Source organism: Aspergillus sydowii (genome assembly GCF_001890705.1).
Source record: "Aspergillus sydowii CBS 593.65 unplaced genomic scaffold ASPSYscaffold_17, whole genome shotgun sequence".
In the NCBI taxonomy this organism is placed as follows: Eukaryota; Fungi; Ascomycota; class Eurotiomycetes; order Eurotiales; family Aspergillaceae; genus Aspergillus; species Aspergillus sydowii.
In genome coordinates this window covers 280145-293249 of record NW_024467875.1, presented here as the reverse complement: position 1 = coordinate 293249, position 13105 = coordinate 280145, and the positions used below count along the sequence as shown (strand labels likewise).

Sequence of the window (13105 nt, the reverse complement as noted above, 5' to 3'; positions counted from 1 at the left end):
AATATGTTCGAACCTTTTTTTATTTTTTTCCTCTGTAAGATAGACTATCCCATAAATAGCAAGAGTAAATTCTCACCCAATCTTCACATGCAGACAGCCCCGAGTAAACCCTAAACCCACGCCGCACAGACACACCTCAGCCACCAGCCCGGTGCATTAGCGCATTACTGGTTGCCCTCACAAACCGCCCACGAACTCCACCGCTAACAAACCCTTGCTTGCAAATGGCTGCTGGCCTCTTCATAAAATCGCCAAGTTGCAACTTGCAACAGAGGCGCCTGTGCTAAGCAAGCCCAAGGCGTAATTGTTTACAGAGTATAGGCCAGGTAGGGCCGCGGGTATAATCCGGTCTCGTTGGCAATGCAATGCAGATCTGTTGGGTTAATGCTGTGTATAAATAGTGCGTCGTGTCGTGTCATTTCACGTCGTGTCGTGTCCTGTTTTCTGTGAGAGTAATTCGAATTTTCTATCTTTTTTTCACCGCTGATGCATCGCATCGTTACTGCGTTCAAATGGAGTCTCCTCGACTAGATAACTACCCCCGCTTAACGCTGCCCATCGCAGAGCTCAAACCCGCCTACGATGTAGTCGTTGTAGGATCTGGCTATGGGGCCGGTGTCGCAGCGAGTCGAATGGCTAGGGCTGGGAAGAGCGTCGCTGTTCTGGAGCTCGGGGCGGAATGGAGAGGTAACTTCTTAACTTCCATAACCTGTCTAGTTTGGAATCATGGATTGGTTTAGAATACTAAGTAGGTTATTTGTTAATATAGCAGGTTCATTCCCGCATACACTCCCGCAGTGTCTCCGCCAGCTTAGTATTTCGGGTTCGAGACGGAGTTGTCGTCTCAGCCGGATGGAGGACAAGACGAGGTTATTCCAGTTGAAGCTTGGTGACGGTCAGCATGCGTTCTGTGCTCATGGTAGTCCAATCTACATTTATATCTCCTTTATTTATTTTTTTTGGGCTTGCGCTGATGGTTGTTGGTTAACACGCAGGACTCGGCGGCGGCTCTCTCATCAATGCTGGCGTCTTCCTCAAAGCGACGCCAGAGATCATGGGAATGAGCGCGTGGCCGGAGGAACTCAGAGAAGATTCTTCTCTAGACGAATGTATTTACCTAAAAGTACCTAACGGAAGGACTACCATCTAACAGCAAACAGACTACACCCGTGCATCATCCATGCTCCAACCACGCACATACCCAGAACCACACCCCCGACTAACAAAAATGCAACATCTGGAAGAATGCGCCCAGTTCCTATCCCAAGACTACAGCGACAACTACAACAACAGCCGCGGCAAAGGAATGAAGAGTAATAACTTCACCTTCGCCCGCACACCGCTAACGACGACCTTCCAGGCCGGCCGGAACAGCACGGGCGTCGCGATGCATGCGAATCAAGGATCCGGACATGAGTCCACGGGGCTGAATGACGGGTCGAAGAACTCGGTCCCTGTTACTTATCTGGCTGATGCGTGGAAATGGGGGGCGGAGATCTTCTGTGGGTGTGAGGTGCGGTATGTTGAGGTTGAAAGGGGTGTCGGTGGTGGGCAGGGGAATACGTATACGGTGTATTTCTCATGGAGAGGAACCGGGAGGGATTGTTTTAGAGACGATATAGAGTCGCAGTTGTTGTGGGTGACTGCGGTATGATGTTTTCCCTTTTCCCTTCCCCCTTGTCCAGTGTGGGTTGTTGCTGATATCGTCTAGAAGGAGTTCTGTTTCCTCGGTGCCGGTGCTCTGGGGACGACAGAGATTCTGCTCCGTTCGAAGGAACATGGTCTGGGGTTGTCTCCTATGCTGGGGAGGAATATGTCTGGCAACGGTGACTTGCTTGTTTTCGGTACTGCAACCTCCTAAGTGATATATATTATGTATACTAACAGACCAGGATACAACGGCCGCAAAGATATCAACGGCATTGCAGGAGCTTCAACAGGTCCAACCATCACCAGCATGATCGATAACCGACAGACCAAGCGCTCTGGATCACCACTGGAAGGATACATAATCGAAGACGGGTGCATCCCTGAGCCATTTGCACCGGTCATCCAGGCCCTTTTGATCGCACAGACTTTTCGGCAGGAAATATTCGCTGTCTTCCACAGTCCATGGACACAATTCTGCAGAACGATAACGGCACTCAAATCTCTCCTTCTAGGCCCGTATGTATCTGGTGGAGCAATCCAGCGGACTTCGACATACCTGGTCATGTCCCACGACAGTAACGAAGCCACTCTAACACTGAAAGACGACAAACCGCATCTCCAGGGCCTTGGAGAGGGACGGTCGAAGAATATCCTCCGGATCAAAGATTGCTTGGAGAGGGTGATTAAACATACCGGCGCGAGTATGGGTTTCTCGTATTTCTACGGTTAGTAACCCGTAACCACAAAAACATATCAAAGACACCACTTAATATAGTCCAGGCCGCAATCAAGACGAAGTCTCCGTCCATGTCCTCGGCGGCGCAAACATGAGCCGGGATGGAACTGGGCGCGAAGGCGTGACGAACCATCGCGGACAGGTCTATACGGGGCACGGTAGTGAAATCTACCCTGGTTTAGTTTGCTGCGATGCATCTATAGTTCCGATGTCTCTGGGTAAGTCTGTTAGTAGGTTTGGTAGGACTTGAGAAGCTTACATGTTAAACATGCTAGGTGTGAACCCGCTTGCTACGATTACTGCGCTTGCGGAGCGCTCCGTGGCGCTTGTTGCGGAGGAGTCGGGGCTGGAAATTGACCTTGAGACGTCTAATGGGGATATAGATGCTGACAGTACACCTCGAGTGTCACATTTTAAGAATGATCTGGGAGATGAGGAGTTCGTTTCGACAGGGTGGCAGTTTACAGAGGCTCTTGAAGGATATGTCAGTGTGCCAGGAGGATCCAGCTTTGAAGTATCTGAAAGAGAAGGGAAAGGCTCTTCATCAGCTATACGCATGCTTCTGACAGTGGGAATACGACGAAAAGTACAAAGTACGTGCATGGATGATGCATTGATACTGCGCAGCTGCTTACATTTACAGGCGGGCCGAGATATCAGGGTGTCTGCACTGGGACGGTATCCTGCCGTGCTTTATCACGACGAACGATGAGGGTTATGAAGGGACAAGTGGACTTCTTCGTGCCGGGGGATACTGTTGATTCAACGACTTTGAGATATCGGCTGCCGCTACACACGGTAGAAGGTGAAGAGCTGATGCTGGTGGGAACCAAGACAATCGGCCCATCCTGCGCATTCTCTGCATCACGGCTGTGGAAAGCTACAACTGAGGTGAATGTCCAGATTGCTTCCAGGGGAGAGAGTCTAGGAGCTGGTGTCCTGCGCATTCCACTGTCCTCTTTTCAGCGACAGATACGGTCATTCCGGTCAACAGGCCCAACCTTTGCTGCGTTACCAGCACTGCTGATGTTTCTTCTATACTTCATCCTCCAAATCAGCCTGTTCTTCCTTCACCCTCTTATACCGCGCTGGTTCACTTCCGCCAAACGGTACAACCGATTTGAAGCCAGACAACCTACATCAACTCATGAGATCTCAGCCTCAGACGGAGTCACAGTCAAACTCGAGCTATACAGCCCATCAAAACCACTGAACAAGCCACCTATCTTATTCCTCCCTGGAGTCACAGGTTTAAACCCAGAGCACTCCATCTACACCCTCCCCTTCCAACGCACCAACATGGTCGACTACTTCACCTCGCATGGCTACAGTTGTTACGTCCTCGTTCCCCGCTGGAGCTTCAACGCACGCACTGCAAAAGATTGCACCGTCTTCGACAGCCGTCTCGACATTGCCGCCGCCTTGCAGCACATCAGCCAGGAGAGCAGGGACCAGAAACCGTATATAATCGCACACTGCCAGGGCTCCGTGGCCCTTGCAATGGGCCTCCTTGACGGATCAATCCCGTCTTCCCAGATCCTAGGCATCACTGCAAACTCCGTCTTCATAACCCAGATCTTCCCATTCTGGAACTCCGTCAAGGCATCCAGCCCGCTCCTTATTCGGTTATACGAGTTTCTTGACGGGCCGTACTTCCCTATTAGTTTTCTTCTTCCTCCTACACCAAATAATAACAATAAGGATGTGAAGAAGAAGAAGAAGGATGTGAAGGAGAAGAAGAAAGATATACTCCAGCACGCACTTGATATCATCTTATCATTCTACCCAGTCCCCCACGCCCGAGACCTCTGCACTTCATCAACCTGCCACCGCACCTCCTTCGCCTTCGGCCTCCTCTGGAACCATAAGAACCTCTCCCCAGCGACCCACGATAACATCGACCGCTTCTTCACAGGCACGTACACAAAACTCCTCTCGCACGTCGTCCGCACGGGTTCACGCGGTGGTTGCTTGGAATACAAACAAGCCGTCCCGGATGCGCAACTAGAGCGCCTCCGCGGTTTACCTATCCTGTTCATGTCTGGTGCTGAGAATCAGGTGTTTAGTCCGGAGTCTACCCTGAGGGATTATGAGTTGCTGAGGAGGGAGTTTGGGGAGGGGGAGGGGGAGGGTCTGTATCGTCGGTTTTTGGTGGAGGGGTATGGACATCTTGATACGATTGTTGGGGATAGGGCTGTGGAGGATGTGTTTTGGAGGGTGAAGGGGCATTTGGAGGGTTTAGTGGTAGGTAACAAGTAGGCATCTTTCAGTCTGTCTATAGACATTCTTTCAGTCCTGTCGGTAGCTGGATCGGAGGAGAATTATTCTGATGTATATCTTCCATTCTCTTATCTTACCTATAAGGTAGTAACTGCCAAAGTATAAATACAGCACCTTTTAAGGTTATTTAACTTTGCGATTAGATTGAGTTTGATTTTGTGTTGCGGCAGGTTAAATTCACGGACGTGGTGTATATATAGATATATAGTTTGTGCAGCGATGTTGCACCAGATTGCCTCTACTATTTAACCTGGTTAAGAAAGCTGGCCGCGTTGACTCAGTTTTTGATTCGAATATGTTTTTGTTTGAACATGGATTGTATTATTTACATTATTTAGACCTACTATACTACGATTGCTTCTCACCAGATAACGAGGGAATGCAATCTACACCGTTCTCCCATCAGGATGCGATTTGCATTCCTAAAGCGGACAATGGCTACGAACCAATTGCACGAGTTTACATAGTACTGAGCATATGCGCCGTGGAAATAGTCTGTGAGACTCATGTCGCGCGCCCTGCCTGAACGAGTGGCTGTCGAGTGGCTGTCGAGTGCAGCCTTGAAGCTGAGCGAGGTTGCCGCCAATGACAACCCCAACCCCGCGATAGCAAACAATATAATCCTTGTCGATGCGGGACGACGACGTGTGAAGAATGCAATTGAACTCGTCGCACGGTCACAAGATCGACAGTCGGTGATTATTCCTTGCAAAACTGGCCATTGAGCGAGGACCATCCATCCAACGTCAGTCGTCAACAAGGCGAGATCATGAACAATGTCGGGGAATATGCCTCGCGGGGATGTGATTGCTGTGACGCTGTCGCTGCAGGTTCCATCACATGGCACGTGCATCCAATCGCTGGGCTGGCTGTCAGAATCAACAAGAACGTGCAGCTTGCGATTGTGATTGGCTGCGGAGAAGGAAACGCGGTGAAATCTGACATCGAGTCCACGAGTCACGAACGGGAGCCTGCAGCGGAAGCGCAGAAAAATAAAAGAGGAACTCTGGAAAAAGCAAACTTGGCGCAATCCTGCAAGATCGGATTTTGGATTTTCGCTCGCTGCACATGCCACCTTTGGCAGGGGACAAGGGGAGTCCTGAAGACCTTTCCTCTGCAAGAAAAACCTGCAGCGAACTGGGACATTGGCCAATGGTGTGCATCTCGAGTTGATTGTCTCGCAGACCTGCAGAAAAGGAATCATTGCTTGGGTGGCTTGGTCACACGGCTCTCCGATTTCGGGCCCTTATCTTTTCTTTTCGCATTGTGCGCTTGATTCGCACCGGCGGGTTGTTTCTGGAGGCAGACGGGGAATTTCAGAGACCCAGTTAACGGGGCAAGACTCGCAGAGTCGAGTCGCCTTCGTCGGCGGACCCTAAGGCTCTTTCGAGCTCGCGAACTGCGGCGGAGGACTTTCGCACTGCAGCTGCCAAACGCGTGTCTCTGCATTTGCACACGCTATGCAGCATGCTGTACCACACAAGTCAATTGTTTGCGAATCTTAGGCAGGAACGCAGCATTGCTTCTGTAGAAAGGCATTGATGCCTGGTACAAGGCAGAGATCGCGGCGGGATATTCCATCCCCTTCTTGATCTGTACAGCGGGATAAATCCCTGCCTGTGTCTGTCCATCTGTTGGAACGAGAATAATGTCCACTCCCGGCAGAAACAACAGGGGGGACGTGGCAAGGCGCTTAAGCTTAACAACGCCCATAAGCCATCCAGTCCCGTCCTCGTGCGAGGAGGGGCTGCAAATTCAACTATTGGCCCAGAGTATTTGAAATGCCACTTTTGCTTGGCTGCTGCTGTTCGGCCACGGCCGCATGTTGGCCAGAGCACCATGATTCAGGAGTGAGGAACTGATAATTCTGACGAGTCTCATCATGGAACCCGCCTGGAGTCCGCAAAAGGTCTCCGGAAAAAGCAACGCATAACTATTAGTCACGACTCACGAAGCGTTCTCAAATCGCCGATGAGATGCGAGATTTGTACAAGTTGTCAGGTGCATGATCCTGCCGAGAGTATTTTTGGCTCGTCAAGACTCGGAGATCTGAAAGCATTCAGTCGAACACGGTCACCAGATGCGCCAGGATTTTCGTAGTACTTTCGCACTGGATTGGTTGGTGGGCGCCATTTTATAATTGGCGAATTTACGACCAATAGGAAGAAAGCCGCCGGATGCTTGTTGGTCCTGCTTCTGGCCATCACGACTTCACCACGCTTGAGCGGCCTCAGTGGTGACTCCTGAGCTTGACAATCGTAACCGCAGATGCAACGCAGGCGCAGCCCGGGTGTTCAGCAATCCAGCATTCCAGCAATTCCGTGGTTCCGTGGTTCCCGATCATTGATCCGCTTAAATCCCCGCGATGGATAACACTTGGGTCTTGGGCATCACGGGTGCGCTACTGGCTCGTGCTGAGGGAACTGCAGGAGGTCCACAGTAATCCACACCTTGTCTAACAGTACGTAACGGAGGGTCGACAGGTCAACTTGACGAAAACAATCGACGCCAGGAACCTGCATGCTTGCTTATACTCGGAGATACGTGCATGGACTGATGCGGACATGTTTGCCGGTGAGGGCCCGGTGCAGATAACAGTCTGCTCATAGTCATATCCCGAAAGGACGTCGTACAGATGTTATGGACCTGCGGTTTTCAGATCCGTGCTGCGTCGGCCCGCTGGGCGGAGAGGCGAGTGGGTGAGGCATTGCCACAACGGAGGAAGAGGCATCATTCCCGGAGGCTGGACGATCAAGGGTTTCTCGAACCGCCGATTCAGATTCACATCTTCACATGGGCACATCGAGAAAGATACCGAAGGAATTGACAAATTAGATGCCTGGAATCCACAGTTCATCCAATCGAGGAATATCTGATCAGAAAGCATCCGAAGGCTGGGTTCCGCGCCAATAATCCTCACGCGATGCCCCTTTTCTCCTAGTGTGGACCTTGTGGAGGGAGAATGAAACACACCGTCAGTGGACTTGGATCTCATCCACCAGGCTGGGAATAGATGATCCTGATGAGCGTGGGTATCAATCGTCTGATCGAGTCTGGACTCTGGAGTCGCTGGAATCGCTGGAGTCTGGTTGCATTTGCGATTGCTCCTGTGACTTTACCATGGAGATGGGACGAAGTTCAGATGCTGAAGAAAGCGATCTTCCCAAGCGGGCTGCCAAAACACGTGTGGCCACGCCTGGGCTCATGCCTGAATGCCTGAATGCTTGGTGCCTGAGTGCCTGGCTGCCCCTGACAAGCTCGACCGTTGGAAGTTTGGAGAGTTGGAACTCCAACCGCCAACTGCCAGCTGGGATGCACGCTGGTTTGTCAGGCTTATGTCATGTCCCTTAGTTAACTAAGTTAAACTTAATCAATTTTATATTATTCCAACGCGTCCGTGGAGCAAACACGGCACAGCTGCTACAGCAAACCCTGCCTCTCATCACAGCACGCTGCGCCGCAGATGCCACAGACGTTGAGCGCAATCCGCACCGTCCCGTTCTCCCCGTTCTCCCGTCCCGTGTCGAGGAGCTCCTAAGTGGCCTGGCCGCGCCGTTGGTGCTGTGATTTGTCCAAGCCGTGTGATATCTCATTTCCGCCCATCGTCCCATGTCGGGGACCATGAACTTTGGTACCGATAGAAGAGTGGCCGGTGGAGATGGATTCCGGGCTTTCACGGTGATGGCCACTGGCAGTGGGCAGATTTGGATCCACTATCGTGTCCGCCGTGTTCATCACGCACTTGCGATGATGCCAGCGAGAGGGTCTCTATCCCCTAAGCCTTTTCGGGAAAAATACATCCCCGGGCAAACTCGCCTTGGATTCCGTGTTAGGATCCAGGGCCTCGACATCACAACCTGTCTCAGCAGCGCCATGGAAACAGACATATTATTGTGACTTGTGAACAGTGTCTGTGAAGACTGAAGACAGAAGTTGGATGTCGAAAGAACCCCACGAAATGTCAGCCGTCAGCCGTCAGCCGTCAGCCAACACAGGCCATGACTTGGCCCTGGCCCGTCTCTTCGTAGACAAGCACTATTTCTGCAGCCTGTCAGACTAAGCTGTTCCCTGCCGTCAGCCCGCATACAACCCCAGGCACGTGCCTTTGCCTGTCATGACTGGCCGGTGTCAATAGTCAGATTGAGATAACTGTTCGACGGAGTATTGGGGACTCGCGTTTCGGATGTCATTGGTTTCTTTGTTCTGAACTGATCTCACGGCCAAGTTACTTTCCAGTCGAATATGGCTTACGAAGATATCGGAAGTTAACTATGTACTTATGATGGCTTATTATTACTTTTGCCGACAAGGTTAACTGATTGTCGCGTTCTACGCGTCTCCCCGAACCTTCTCAGCAACAGAGTTTCCCCCTCGCTGCATCCGCGACAAAGACAGTGAGAGAGGACTATTGGCCGGGGTGTTCTTCTCCAAACATATGCTTCAATAGATTCGTGAGTGCGGCAGAGGTTCGACGATCAGTCATATCTCATTCTTTGTCGAGGCTTGACAGCTCTCAGCCCAAGAATCTTGACTGGCTGTTAGCCGTTGGCGTGCCGTCTCCGACGCCACATAGCAAGCCGCAGCGCGCGCGATTCGACGCCTTTTGGGAGATGGTGACGCCGGAAAGAAACTTTGAAAAGAAATTCTCGAAGAGAGTCTTCGCCAGTCAGGGCCCCTGAGTCAATATGGTCTCGATTTGAGACTCGAGTCTACTTTGTTCTCGCCGGTCGCATTTTGTTCCAACGGGAATAGGAAGGTCAGTGGGGAGGAGTTTGGAGCTTAATAATGATTATGGACCTTCCTTCAAAGGAAGTGGTTTGAGCTATTGTGGAGCCTAAACCCAATCCTTTGACCCTCGCGACTCCATCCACCTACTCAAAGTGGTATTACGCACAACACTAACTGAAGAACAACCAACGGCTGAGGGCCGCATCTCCCTTTTACGTCTCTGTGCATGCCTCTTTGTGCACTTTGGAGAGTGGTACGAGTCGACTGCATGCCCATCAATTTCAATTCGCGCCAATTCCCATTATTTGCCAATTGCCACAAAGTTGAGCTGCGAATGCAAGGGCGATCCGATCTCAGAACCAAAGGACCGGAACTCGATCTGACCGCTTCTGTTTTGACGCCGTCATGCCGCCAGCCAACAAATCTCCATGGCGGTTCGTCAGAAACGGGGAAGTTATTGATGCGAGGATGGCAGCTGGTCAAAGAGTGAGCCTTGGGAAACGCACTCTGGGGTGATTTGTTGACTCATTGTTCTCGACGGTTCACGTGCTCTGGATGGCGGGATCTCCTGGGCACCATTGCTCTCAGCACATTCTGGCCCAACGACTTCCCTATTATTGAAGGCCGATGACGGCGCTCCAAAGAATCAAAGAGCCCGCTTGCTCGGGTGCTCCCTCGGCCCGTCACTGTTTTGAAGTTCAGAACCCCGACTCCTGAGTCGTGACTCATGATCCTCAGTACTCCGCTGGACACTGGACGGCGATGTAATTTCTGAACAATCTTATTCCAAATGAGTACGAATATACGATGGTGATTGTTATGGTGCTCGCTCGGCCAAGCCACAAGTTCCAGTGAGCTGGATAACGAGCCGACGGGGCCACTCTCCACCGAACGGCTCCATCAGTCCATCGAGTCCATCTCCATTAACCGGACGAAGTGCCGAAGAGGGAGAAAATGTGGGCAATGGATGAGCTTCAGCGCTCAGCAGCAGTCAGCAGCGATTAGGGGACTGGGTCACTGGGACGTGCTCGGACTGTGTGCACTGGCGGACCCATTCCTTGCGTCGTGGATTATGATCTTCCAGATTATGAACTATGGAACCAAGCCGATATAGTGAAGTCATTCTGGATCTGACTTTGTGAGATTCGGGAGCATATGATAGAAGATGCTGCCAGCCTGGCAAGTAATAACAGTGGTAAGGACTAAATCTTAAGGATTGGGAACTCGACAGTTGCCACTGGGAAGTGGCAATGCGTATAATAATAGCTATGGCCCGGAGATGAACGCAATCTCGACTTCTAAGTATAGCCACGATGGGCTCCGTCTGTAGTTGCACCGTCGCAGCGAAATTCAAATACGTAGTAGCATGTCTGGGGCCAAAACACCAGGGAGGTGCTTCCGTATATTCCGAATTTCCTATATGCACTGAATGACTAAATAGAATATGGCAGTGCTCCTGCCGCCGCTCACGTTCCCCCCGGACCACGGGAGCAAGGAGCATCCAGCGTCCAGTCCAGACTCCAGCGTACCAGACTTGAAGGACTGATGGCCGAGTCCGACACCGAGGGCGACTCGACCTAAAATTTGAGCTCCATCTCCAGCTTCCCAGTTACCAGAGAGACGGACCTTTGGATCTTGGGGACGGCATCCGACTGGTCTGACAGCTCTTCCGTGGAGCACTAGCACCCAACAGGCAACTGAAGGTGCAGCTCCTGGAGGAATTACGACAAAAAGGCAGACCTGAGGGCGTCACCAAGGTTCAGACTTCTGTCAACCATGGAAGCGGCGTCGATCGCCCATATTTTGGCCCGCGTACCATTATGTTGTGAATTGTTGATTTAATGGCATCGGAGTATTAACCTCTGTCGAGCATGGCGAATAAATGAGGAGAAGCAGAGGTCTGCTTGCTTGCCCTATTTGGTTCTTTTCTTTCAAGCAACAGGGGGCACAAGGCTGCAGCGAGGGGTGCAGGGGTATCATTGCCACCAGCGGCGATAGTGCCTTGGCCAGAACGCGAAAAGAAAAAAACAATTAAATAATTAATCTCAAAAAGCGTTGGAGCGACGGTACTAATCAGACTAATCAGCGGATGGATTTCCCGTCTCCGCCGCGCTAGACGCACTAATTTAGCACATAATAATGCAGCCCACTCCCGGTGCGCTTCTAGACTAACGAGTAACGACTCGAACCCCTGTTGCCGACGGTTTATTAACACCGTGTGCTAATATGCAGTTTCTCTCCGCGATTGCTGGTCGATGGCTGTTCGTGGGCTGTTTCGACCAGGGATGCGTCTGCCGCCAGAGGAGGAAATAGCCAGTCAAAATCGGTCAAAATCAGTAAATAAATAAATAGAAAATTGAAAATTAAAAACAAAAAAACCTCCGGACAGGCGGACCAACAGGGAAATGATGGATGTGATGGCAGATCATCGACGGTTCGGGACCGCGCTAAAACTCGCAGGCTGCCTGCTTTTTCGAAAAAGCTCGCCAGGACAAGCCGGGGCCGTAAAAGCCAGAGAGCAAAAAGAAAGAAGATCGCAGTGCCGGCTCAAGTGGGTCGGCCGGTTCTTACTTCTGATCGTTCGGTCCCTGCTCCCCTCCATATTATCGCCCGCTCCCCGTCCTCGACGTCTCGACGAACCTCACACTCCTTCTCTCCTCTCCTCCACCGACCCTCCCTTCGTCCTTCGCTTCTCCAGCAGTCTCTGGTGTCGTCATTCGAGCTGTTCCTTCATTTCTGCCGCTGCCGCTGCTGTGTTAATTGTTCGGTGCGTTGGCCCATCCGTGGCCCTTGCTTTCTACTCTGCGGCACCCATACATTAGCGTTTACTCCTCGATCGAGAACACACCACCCTTTGCTCCCTATCTGCGCCTTCGTCGATCGGGATCGGAAAGAAAGGGCAGGATCGAGCGCCTTTGTTTTGCTGCGAATTGCGATCACTGCTATAATTCAGGCCTCGAATCGGGTTAGTTTTGATCCTTGCGTTACAACTCGACATCTCTCGAACAGGCGGAGCCTGGAGCCATTGCGCTGCGTCATTAGGAAAATACTTGCGATTCGACGCTGAGCCGGGATCCTTGTTTGGTTGCCTTTTCTCCTCCCGTCGTCAATTCCCCGTTTCCTCGTGCCCGTCGACGACTTTACTGCCTCGTTCGACCCCCGGCTTCCAGGAACGAACGTGCTTATTCAACCTCGAGTACTCCGAATACAGCACAGCACAACTGTAGTTTATAATCTATTTTAACTGTGCAACTGCTTTATTTTTGGGTTTTGCTCACTAGGTACGTCCGCAACTTAGCAACCGGTTGCCAGACGCCTGCATTCCTCCCCATTCCTCACTCCCTAGAATCCATCCCAGCATTCTTCCACCCCCCAGTGATCCGCGCCACAACCAGACCAAAACATTGCCATCCCCTCCAGGCACCTTCCCCAGCCGCTCGAAAGAAGGAACGGACTCCAGTTACTGACGAAATGTGCTTCAGTGTCGGACGATAACTGCTCTGCAACTATCTCCAACCGCTCGTTTTCTAAAACATTACCATACCACGGTCACCCAACATTTTTTTGCCACAGCAGTCGCTCTCTTTACGCGCGTTATTCGAATGTGTGAGGATGCTCATTGATTTGACCATCTGTTGAATACTGGTCGCTGGTGGCCTCGACCTATCTCGAACTGTATAGATTCATAATATGCTGGAACATACGAAAGAA

At 51.4% G+C, this 13105-nt stretch overlaps 2 protein-coding genes across 2 annotated transcripts; one reads left to right on the top strand and one right to left on the bottom strand.

The window, feature by feature from the left end:
* Nucleotides 1-258: 258 nt before the first annotated feature.
* Nucleotides 259-4781, top strand: ASPSYDRAFT_137186 (uncharacterized protein). The gene is made up of 9 exons (XM_040840783.1): nucleotides 259-687; nucleotides 770-919; nucleotides 996-1109; nucleotides 1161-1648; nucleotides 1712-1844; nucleotides 1893-2375; nucleotides 2431-2604; nucleotides 2662-2979; nucleotides 3030-4781. Exons 1-9 carry the CDS (start codon nucleotides 513-515, stop codon nucleotides 4643-4645), a joined length of 3651 nt encoding a protein of 1216 aa, XP_040696910.1. The 5' UTR covers nucleotides 259-512; the 3' UTR covers nucleotides 4646-4781.
* A 92-nt stretch (nucleotides 4782-4873) lies between these two features.
* ASPSYDRAFT_542582 (uncharacterized protein) lies at nucleotides 4874-6010 on the bottom strand. The gene has a single exon (XM_040848824.1). The coding sequence runs from the start codon at nucleotides 5868-5870 to the stop codon at nucleotides 5028-5030; it is 843 nt and encodes a 280-aa protein (XP_040696909.1). The 5' UTR covers nucleotides 5871-6010; the 3' UTR covers nucleotides 4874-5027.
* Between the last annotated feature and the right edge of the window lie 7095 nt (nucleotides 6011-13105).